The sequence below is a fragment of the Mirounga leonina genome, unplaced genomic scaffold (assembly GCF_011800145.1).
Source record: "Mirounga leonina isolate KUSES-001 unplaced genomic scaffold, KU_Mleo_1.0 Mir_126, whole genome shotgun sequence".
NCBI lineage: Eukaryota > Metazoa > Chordata > Mammalia > Carnivora > Phocidae > Mirounga > Mirounga leonina.
In genome coordinates this window covers 23,238,243-23,249,788 of record NW_023270314.1, presented here as the reverse complement: position 1 = coordinate 23,249,788, position 11,546 = coordinate 23,238,243, and the positions used below count along the sequence as shown (strand labels likewise).

The window sequence follows — 11,546 nt, the reverse complement described above, 5'->3', positions numbered from 1 at the left end:
AAAAAAAAAAAAAAAAAAAAAAGAGGGCGCCTGGGTGGCTCAGTTGGTTAAGCAACTGCCTTCGGCTCAGGTCATGATCCTGGAGTCCCGGGATCGAGTCCCGCGTCGGACTCCCTGCTCAGCGGGGAATCTGCTTCTGCCTCTGACCCTCCTCCCTCTCATGCTCTCTGTCTCTCATTCTCTCTCTCTGAAATAAATAAATAAAATCTTTAAAAAAAAAAAAAAAGAATGCATGGATTCTGGAGCCACATTTTTTTACTACAGATGCCAAGTCTGACCCTAGTAGGTAGCTATCAACAGACTTCACTTCTCTGTATCTTAGTTTCCCCATGTGTGAACAAGGGAATAAAATAGTACTCACCTCATACTAGTGTTGTATGGATTAAAAGAACTAGTATAAATGCATTTAGAAGAGTGGCCAGCATATAAAAAGTGCTCCATTATTGTTATTATTATTGTTATTTAGGCAGAACCATGCATAGAGAGCCCTGAGAGGACAGAAAGAGTGACCATATTGTTAACACAATCAGTTCAAATCCTTAGTTGAGCTGTCAAGTAAATGAGGTATGATGGCTGTAAAAGTCATATCCTAGGCAAATAAGAACGCAATCAACAATCCCTCATGTGTGTTTTTTTGTTCAGTATCTTTTTCTTTTTTTTTTTTTCACTATCCTTTTCTATTTTTTTTTTTTAAGATTTTATTTATTTTTTAGAGAGCGAGCGAGAGAGAGAAACAGCATGAGAGGGGAGAGGGTCAGAGGGAGAAGCAGGCTCCTAAGGAGCAGGGAGCCCGATGCGGAACTCGATCCCAGGACCCTGGGATCATGACCTGAGCCGAAGGCAGACGCCCAACCATCTGAGCCACCCAGGCGCCCTCCACTATCCTTTTCTAAAGTAACCCTTCCATCTAGACTACCTGTAGGCCTTCTTAAAAAAACTATGAGCTACAGGCTGATGAAATGCTGGGAAATGATCATTATGAAGGGGCTGCAGAGGCCCACCTGGGAGAGAAATACTAGTATTTCCGTCCTAATAATGCTTGTGTTTGTTTGTGCACAACTTTGATCTTAATGAGTAAATAACTTAGATCACAATTCAAAATTTCCATTACCCACAAAAAGTAATTGTACCTCTTAAGTCGTTTTTAAATTCATTCACTTTCTTTGTATCTGCTGGTTTGTAATGTAGAGTTAGGTTTTCCTAAAGCAGGCTGCTGAATCCCCTAATCACTCCAGATGTAGGTACTGTAATTCTTTCCCAAATGTCGTCTATTAAATTATGTGTGCTCTCTTCCAATTAATCCTTCATGACAATGAATTTATTACATAAATCATGATTCAGAAACATACACAGAAGTGATACTTACAAATACATTTGGGTGGAAAGGAATTGCATTAGATCAGAGGAAAAAAAAATCTAATTCCACCACTTGCAGAAAGAGGGACATAAAACTAACCTTTTGATTCATCATCAGTTGCAATGGTTTAAATTTAAGTCACAGTGATTTTATAAAATTAAAATGAATGATGACTATAGAATAGGTCTGTAAGTCCTAATTCTACAAGGATCATTTGTAGCTAGGATTAAAGCCCAGAGTTCTTCTCTTTATTTTTCCTTGTGCCTCTCAGCAGGTTTCTGCCATGGGTGACAGGGGGACAAGCAATCACTCAGAAGTGACTGACTTCATTCTTGTAGGCTTCAGGGTCCGCCCAGAACTCCACATTCTCCTCTTCCTGCTCTTTCTGCTTGTGTATGCCATGATCCTTCTAGGGAATGTTGGGATGATGACCATTATTATGACTGATCCGCGACTGAACACACCAATGTATTTCTTCCTAGGCAACCTGTCCTTCATTGACCTCTTCTATTCTTCTGTTATTGCACCCAAGGCTATGATCAACTTCTGGTCTGAGAGCAAGTCCATCTCCTTTGCAGGCTGTATGACCCAGTTCTTTCTCTTTGCCTTGTTCATTGTGGCTGAGGGATTTCTCTTGGCAGCCATGGCTTATGACCGCTTCATTGCCATCGGCAACCCACTCCTCTACTCTGTCCAGATGTCAACTCGTCTCTGCATTCAGTTGGTGGCTGGTTCCTATTTTTGTGGCTGCATCAGCTCAATTCTTCAAACAGGCATGACATTTACTTTGCCCTTTTGTGCTTCCCGGGCCATTGACCACTTTTACTGTGATACTCGCCCACTTCAGAGGATATCTTGTTCTGATCTCTTCATTTATAGGATGATTTCTTTCTCCTTATCAGGCATCATTATCTTACCTACCATCATAGTTATTATTATTTCTTACTTGTATATTGTGTCCACAGTTCTAAAGATACGCTCCTCTGAGGGACGTAAGAAAGCCTTCTTCACTTGCAGCTCTCACCTAGGAGTCGTGAGTGTACTGTATGGTGCTGTCTTTTTTATGTATCTCATACCGGACAGATTTCCTGAGCTGAGTAAAGTGGCCTCCTTATGTTACACCTTAGTCACTCCCATGTTGAATCCTTTGATTTACTCCCTGAGAAACAAAGATGTCAAAGAAGCTCTAAAGAAACTTCTAGAGAAGAGAAATACACTTGCTTGATTTTTATTTCTTTTCTACTGTTGATTTTGTGGCAATTTCTGTCATACTCCTTGTGGCCATTAGTGAAAATTATTCTCCTGAGCATCATAAAATATATTATCGGAACTTTTTCAAGGTGAGTTACTTGGAATGCTGTTAATCCTGAATGTCCTGGATATTGGAGATGTACTGGATATTAGATCATTTTTCAAGGTGAAACTCACACTATCTCAAATACGACTTTGTTTCACAAAATTGGTTTCTATTTATTTTAATGGCTTGCTGCAGAATCTGACTTTTATATGTTATTATACTGTATAAACAATATTTTATCTGGCATTTGTCTTAAAATTGTTCCTGGCACTATACACAATCGTTGACAATAATGCCCAACTTCTTTCTTCTTTTTTATTTGAGAGAGAGAGAGAGAGAAAGCGAGAGTGAGAGAGAGATTATGGGCAGGGGCAGAGGGAGAGAATTTCAAACTCCCCACTGAGCATGGAGCATGAAATGGGGCTCAGTCTCATGACCCATGAGATCATGACCTGAGCAGAAACCAAGAGTCAGATGCTCAACTGACTGAGCCACCCAGGTGCCCCAATGCCCAACTTATTTTTAAAAAAAATAATATTTTCCGGGGCGCCTGGGTGGCTCAGTTGGTTAAGCAACTGCCTTCGGCTCAGGTCATGATCCTGGAGTCCCTGGATCGAGTCCCACATCGGGCTCCCTGCTCAGCGAGGAGCCTGTTTCTCCCTCTGACCCTCCCCCCTCTCATGTACTCTCTCTCATTCTCGCTCTCTCAAATGAATAAATAAATCTAAAAATAATAATAATAATAATAATAATAATATTTTCCAACTTAATAACTACTTTTTTATCATGTTAAATAGAATTTTCATTTTGAATCAAGTATGGTATGTGTGTTTTATCAAGAGGAAGAAATCATAAGAAACAAATAATAAGTAATCTTTTTTGTCTATTGCATTATTTATTACAATAAGTAATCTTTTTTGTCTATTGCATCACTGCTATATACATTAACTTGGAAAATTTTATATCAAATGTGTCAGGTATTGTAGGTTGTTCTGAGACACTGCTAGTTGCTAAATCTTAATATAAAGAACCAAAGTGGTAGATAGAGACCTGCATATATTTTTGGGCAATCATTCCCTCAGTTTGGATTTTCATGCATTTTTTCCCAGTGTTAATTATTGTGAAAAATATTGAATAAAGTTATGGAGCAAGTTAGTCATTAAAATAGTGTGTGGTCTAAAATTTACTCATCTATGCCCCCTGGATTCATTTATTTGGTAATTTTATTTGGTAATTTTAGTATGTTTTATTATGGGTTCAGATATAAATAACCTTATTCTTTGGGGGAGCTTACCACTTACTGTGAGAATCACATCTTTGCACAGACAATTCAAATCCATAGATGTTTATGCCAAAGAGAAACATACAGGTTTCAAAGTGGTGTGCCTGAGAACAGGTGCTGGCAATTAGGGAAAGTCATAAGGCTAGGTGGAAGATGTATTTAAAAAGAATAAGATTGGAGTCAGTATACTGCTATATCAGTTCATGTTATCGGTGTGGGCTTGAAATATACCAGTGTAAGTGAAAAAAAAAGGCTGATTTGAAAATTTGTATGTTAAATACAGAGAACTGATTAACTGATTAGTATGAGGGGAGTACACCAAGGAAGTGTGTCTCACCATTTTTGAACTTGTATCATGTTTCTGGTGATGGTACCAACAGATGGAATATAAAGGAACTCTTAGCAAAGTAGGAATAAAGGGGCATTTCCTCAACTTGTAAAAGAATATCTACAAAAACCTACAGCTAAGATTGAATTTAATGGTGATAAAATAGAAGCTTTCCACTAAGATAGGAATCAGCCAAGGATGTCCCCCTTCACCATATCTCTTCAGCATTTGCTTGGAAGTCTTAAGTGATGCAATAGACAAAAAAGGAAATAAAAGTATTATGGGCTGAATTATGGCTTCCCAGCTCATATGTTGAAGCCCTAACCCCTAGTATCTCGGTATGTGACTATAGTTGGAGATAGAGCCTTCAAAACAAGGCTGCTACAGTGGATTTTAATGCAGTCTGGCCAGTGTCTTTATAAGAAGAGATTGGGACACAGAGAGACACTGGAGGTGCATGTGCTCTGAGGGACGACCATGTGAAGAGGAAACCAGAGGCAGACATCTGTAAGCCAAGGAGAGAATCCTCACACCTTGATCATGGATCTCTAGTCTCTGGAACTGGGAGAAAAAAACTGGTGGTTAATGAACCCAGTCTGTGGTATTTTGCTATGGCAACTGTAGCCAATGGCTATAAAAGATTATACAGAATGAAAAGGAAGAATAACTTTATCTTTGTTCACAGGTGAAATCGTTGTCTTTGTAGACAATCTGAAAGAATTGGCAAAAACACCTTCCTGAAACTAATAGGAAATATAGGAGGATTACAGGATACGTGGTTAATATACAAAGGTTAATTGGTTTCCATATATCATGAATGAGCAAGTAGAATTTAAAATTAAAACACAATACCATTTATATTATCACTTCCCCCAATAAAACACTTAGGAATGAATTTCACAAAAATGTACAAGATCTCTAGGAGGAAAAGTATAAAATTCTAATGGAAGAAATCAAAGAAGACCTAAATAAATATAGAACCATTGAAGGTTCATGGAGAGGAAGACTAATATTGTCAAGATGTCATTTCTTCCCAACTTGAGATATACATCCAATGCAATCTTGATGAAAATTCCAGCCAGTTATTTTTTTGGTTATTGATAAACTTCAGATATTAAAGTGAAGTTTATATGAAAAGGCAAAAGACCAGAAATGCCAACAGTAAATGGAGGGAAAAGAACAGAATTGGAGGACTGACACTACAGAACTTCAACTATACACAACTGTACTGCTACGTTAATCAAGACAATTGGTATTGTGAAAAAATAAACTAATAGAATAATGGAACAGAATTTAGAAGGTAGAAATAGAGTCACATCAATAGAATCAACTGATCTTTGACAAAGGAGCAAAGATAATACAGTGGAGAAAAAGTAGGCTGTTCAATAAAGAGTGCTGGAATAATTGGACATCCACATGCAAAAATGAGAGCATAGACATAAACTACACCATTCACAAAAAATTAACTCAAACGGTAAAACACAAAATTATAAAATTCCTAGGATATAACATAGAAGAAATCCAGATGATTTTGGGTTTAGCAATGCCTTTTTAGATACAACACCAGGGCATGATCAATGAAAAGTATAACTGATAAGTTGAACTTCACTAAAACTAAGAACTTCTGCTCTGTGTAAGATATCGTCAGTGATTGAGAAGGAAAGACAGCAGCTAGGGGAAAGTATATAGAAAATATATTTGATGAAGGATATCCAAAATATGCAAAGCATACTTAGTACTCAACTATAAGAAAACAAACAACCCTATTAAAAAAATGGAACAAAGCCCTTAATAAATACCTTACTAAACATGAAATACAGATGGCAAATAAACACATGAAAAGGTGCTTCACATCATATATAATGAGGGAATATAATATAAAACAATGAGGGGCTATCACTATGCACCTACCAGAATAACCCAAATGCAGAATACTGACATTAAATAATTGCATGTGGAGCAACAGGAACTTTTATGTATTGCTAGTGGGTGTTACAAAATTGTACAGCTATGTTGGAAGACAATTTGGCAGTTTCCTTAGAAAATGAAACATACTCTTACTGATTTATCATGTAGGAGTTATGCTGCTTGGTATTTACCCAAAGGAGCTGAAAACTTATGTCCATACCAAAACCAGCACATGGAATTTTATGGCAGCTTTATTCATAATTGCCAAAATTTGGAAGCAACCAGGTTTCCTTCAGTAAGTGAATGGATAAATAAACCATGATATATCCAGGGAGTAAAATACTATTTCGTGCTAAAAATTAAACTATCTAGCTGTGAAAAGACAAGGAGGAATCTTAATTTCATATTACTGAGTGAAAGAAGCCAATCCGAAAAGAGTACCTATTGTATGATTACAACTTTTTTTTATTATGTTATGTTGGTCACTATACAGTACTTCATTAGTTTTTGATGTAGTGTTCCATGATTCATTGTTTGCATATAACAACTTTATGACATTCCGTAAAATGCAAAACTATAGTGTGAGGAAAAAGATCAGTGGTTGATAGGGGCTGTGGGTGGAGGAAGAGATGAACAGCAAAGGAGAAAAGATTTTTAAGACATTGAAAACACTTTCTATGATATTATCATTATGGATACATCATTTATATTTGTTCAAATTCTAAAATATACAATAACAAAGGTGAACTCTTGAGTAAACTGTGGATTTCAACGGGTGTCACTGTAGGTTCATCAATTGTAATAAACATACCAATCTGGTGGGGGATGTTGACATTGGACAAAGGTATGTGTGGGGGGGGGCAAGGGTATATGGTAAATCTCTATGCCTTAAACTTCTATAAAATTAACGTTTCAATTAAAAACCAAACAAACAAAAACAGTGTACCACTATACACCTATTAGAATGGCCAAAATCAAAACCACTGACTACACCAAATGCTGTCAAGGATGTGGAGGGACAGCAATCCTCACTCATTGCTGTTGTGAATGCAAAGTGGTATAGCCATTTTGGAAGACAGTTTTTCAGTTTCATATAAAACTAAACATAAACATATATAATCCAGCAATTGTGCTCCTTGATATTTACCCAAACAAGTTGAAAACTCATGTCCACACAAGAACCTGCACACGAATGGTGAGTGAATAATAAACTGTGGTACATCCAGACAGTGGAATAATATTCAGCACTAAAAAGAAATAAGCAAAATCTTTCAAGCTGTGAAAGGACATGAGGGAACTGTAAATGCACATTACAAAGTGAAAGAAGCCAACCTGAAAAAGGTACATACTGCATGATTCCCACTATATAACATTTTTCAGTTATTGTACCTTTAAACTCCAGAATACGTTTTTTTTTTATTTTTTTATTGTTATGTTAATCCCCATACATTACATCATTAGTTTTAGATGTAGTGTTCCATGATTCATTGTTTGTGCATAACACCCAGTGCTCCATGCAGAATGTGCCCTCCTCAATACCCACCACCAGGCTAACCCATCCTCCCACCCCCCTCCCCTCTAGAACCCTCAGTTTGTTTTTCAGAGTCCATCGTCTCTCATGGTTCGTCTACCCCTCCGATTTCCCCCGCTTCATTCTTCCCCTCCCGCTACCTTCTTCTTCTTCTTTTTTTTTTTTCTTAACATTTATTGCATTATTTGTTTCAGAGGTACAGATCTGAGATTCAACAGTCTTGCACAATTCCTCAGAGGCATAACCTTAGGCTTGTGCATACTCTTGGATGTCAGCGGTTTTATTGGGCTAGTTTTGGCTGTGTCCTCGCTTGATCATTTGGTTGAGTGATGTGTCTCTGTATGTTTTCCACCAGTAGAGAGATTCCACTAATTCTTCTTGTTCCATTGTTTTGAAAACATTGCGGGACATATATTTCTTTACTATCTGATCCAATTGTTTTGGTCCCCTCTGCAAGGATAGTCTTTAAGTTCAGTCTTTGAGGTTTGCTCCAACCCTAGGAGGGCCTTCTTTGCGGTCTCCTTCCCTGGTTCTCTCTGGTAGACTTCTAGTTGGTTCTCAGTTAGCTTTTTGCGCTCATGAAGCTACCAACCTCTTCTTAATTGCTTATTTCCAAATGTGTCTTATGTTTGAGAGTCACTTATGCTTAAACTTTTCCATACTTTGTTCCAAATAAAGTCAGTTCACTTGAGGAGAGCTGTGAAGCCCTCTGTTATTATGGCCTGCTTTTCATTCTAGGTAAAACCTGTGTTCAGCTGTTCTGGAACTGGAACAGGAGCAGTGGCCCAGTTCTCTCAGAGTGACACTCTGGCTTTATGAGCAGGTTTCTGGGTGGGATCAGTAGCCTATGGTCTTCTAAGCTTAATCTCTCTTGGCAAAAAATCTCTATCCTTTGAACTGGAGCGATGGGAATTGGAGGCCTATGATTCTTGGCCTATCATCCCTGGGGTAGAGCTTCTATTCTATGAGTGGGCCCTGGGTAAAGGAGGAGACTTCTAGACATTTTAGCTGCTCTTGCCTTGAATAGAGCTTCTGCAACATGGAGCTGGAAGAAATAAGAAATGTTTTCAGCCTGTTACTCTCAAAGTGATATGGTAGCCCATGAGTGGGCTCTAGGGTAGGAGGAGCCCCTGTGTTCTTGTGTATACTTGCCTATGTACCACAGTTTATTATTCACATACCATACCAGAAAGGTATACTTTCTATCACACTAGGCTGAAAAGGGGAGGAAGGGGGTGGGAGTGGGCTCTGGCTCCAATACAGATGTTTGCATGTTCCTCTTGGCTTTATTTACAATATCTAAAAAGTGAAAACACCTCAACTGCCCATCAATTTAAGTATGCATAAACAAAATTTGATGTATGTGTACAATGGGAAATGGAATACTAATGAGCAATAACAAGAATGAATTACTTACACACATGAAAAAGTGAATAAATTTCAAATGCATTTTACTCAGTTAAAGATAAGCCTGCCAGAAAAGAGTGCATATCATATGCAGCTTCAATAGATAGGTAGATAGATGATAGATGGATGTGCAAAAAAAAAAAAAAAAAAAATCAGATCACTGGTTATTTGGGAATGGGGTTAGAAGGAGACATGATCTAAATAGGGGCATGATAAATCTTTTAGAGGTGATGGAAAAGTTCTATAACGTGGGGCACCTGGCTGCCTCAGTCAGAAGAGGGGGCAACTCTAGATTTCAGGGTCATGAGTTCAAGCACCATGCTGTGTGTAGAGATTACTTAAATGAATAAAAAAAAGTGACTAAAAAAGTCTGTATCTTATTGTGGTGAGGGTTTCATTGATGTATAAAACTGCCAAAACTCAGATTTGTATCCTCTGAATGAATATAGTTTATTTTACACCAGCTATTTCTCAATAGAGTGGTTGAGACAAGAATTGGGCAGATCTTGTCTTTTAGATCCAAGGACTTGCATTTAAAAGCAATCACTCAGAAATGTTGTTTTTGGGGGGAGGGGAGGATTCAAGATTTAATTTTGGCCTAAAAACAGGAAACTACTGAAGGCATAGAAGATATTTATCACATAAAAAAATCTCAATTATAAAAGTAGGCTATAACTTTTAAGTATAATTATTGTTAGTGTAGCAGTAGTTGAGTGAGGATTCACCACCATTAACACGATCATTTATTTTTTTGTTTTTTTAACACTATCATTTAAATTAAGAAAACGTTACTAGTTATCAACACAAAATTCAGCTATAGTTATAAATTCAATGGAAAGTCATTAGATGAGTTTGAAGAAGTTTCTTATGTGCATGATGTTTTAGACAAGGGTGGTTTTAAATCGTGTAATTACAAAATCAAAATATTAGCTATATATTATTAATATGATTTTGTACATGACTTGTACTACAACTTTGATTAGTTTATAAGCAGTCTTATAATGCATATATCAAATTCAGAGAATTATATATACATATATGTATTTATACATCTCTGTATGTATTTTGATTAATTTATATTAACATGCTAGATATCCTTCTTCTTCAATATATCCCTGTTTTCAGAACTTACACTGTACAACACATGCATCCACCTTGAATCAAAAGTAAAAGGAGAAGAGTAATTTCCTAACATGAGTGAGAACCGAATATACCTGAATGTGATTCCTGTAGCAATACAGAAATTTCTTGACACCGGGAAAAGAAAGAAAAAAAAAGTCAGCATTGAAAAATTACTGTGCTAGCCACTCTGGAAAACTGTATGGAGGTTCCTCAAAAAGTTGAAAATAGAGCTACCATATGATCCAGCAATTGCACTACTGGGTATTTACCCCAAAGATACAAAAGTAGGGATCCAAAGGGGTACGTGCACCCCGATGTTTATAGCAGCAATGTCCACAATAGCCAAACTGTGGAAAGAGCCAAGATGTCCATCGACAGATGAATGGATAAAGAAGATGTGGTATATATATACAATGGAATATTATGCAGCCATCAAAAGGAATGAGATCTTGCCATTTGCAACGACGTGGATGGAACTGGAGGGTATTATGTTGAGTGAAATAAGTCAAACAGAGAAAGACATGTATCATATGATCTCACTGATATGAGGAATTCTTAATTGTAGGAAACAAACTGAGGGTTGCTGGAGTGGGGGATGGGGTGGGAGGGATGGGGTGACTGGGTGATAGACACTGGGGAGGGTATGTGAGCACTGTGAATTGTGCAAGACTGTTGAATCTCAGATCTGTACCTCTGAAACAGATAATGCAATATATGTTAAGAAAAAAAAAAAAGAAGAAGAAGGTAGCGGGAGGGGAAGAATGAAGCGGGAGAAATCGGAGGGGTGGACGAACCATGAGAGACGATGGACTCTGAAAAACAAACTGAGGGTTCTAGAGGGGAGGGGGATGGGAGGATGGGTTAGCCTGGTGGTGGGTATTGAGGAGGGCACATTCTGCATGGAGCACTGGGTGTTATGCACAAACAATGAATCATGGAACACTTCATCTAGAACTAATGATGTAATGTATGGGGATTAACATAAGAATAAAAAAAAAAAGAAAGAGTGGGATCATATGGCATAGCTGGAGATCTGTTTTCAGTGATTGCCAATGTTTCCTGTGTCTGTGCTGAGCAGGGCATAATTTGGTTTATCCTGGGCTGTATTCAGAAAGTATATGGAATGATATTAAAGGAAATTTCAAGGGAGTGTGTACAGTGATAATCCCTAGAATCTAAACTGAGAAAGTGAGAAATACCCAAATAGTAACATTATTAAATTAGAAACAATTACAGTGATTATGAAAACCGCTGTAGATGCCCTAATACAATTTAGAGAATGGGTACTGATCCATTAAGGTAAAACAAAAGTAC

The 11,546-nt window shown here is 37.5% G+C and overlaps 1 protein-coding gene across 1 annotated transcript; it reads left to right on the top strand.

The window, feature by feature from the left end:
- The first annotated feature begins 1,583 nt into the window (after window positions 1-1,583).
- On the top strand, window positions 1,584-2,582 carry LOC118009003 (olfactory receptor 9K2). Its single transcript, XM_035002895.1, has one exon. It carries the CDS (start codon window positions 1,641-1,643, stop codon window positions 2,580-2,582), a length of 942 nt encoding a protein of 313 aa, XP_034858786.1. The 5' UTR covers window positions 1,584-1,640.
- Window positions 2,583-11,546: the final 8,964 nt, after the last annotated feature.

Bases quoted from the DNA above. Each gene is read 5' to 3' on its own strand.
- LOC118009003 (XM_035002895.1), top strand. From the start codon at position 1,641: ATGGGTGACAGGGGGACAAGCAATCACTCAGAAGTGACTGACTTCATT.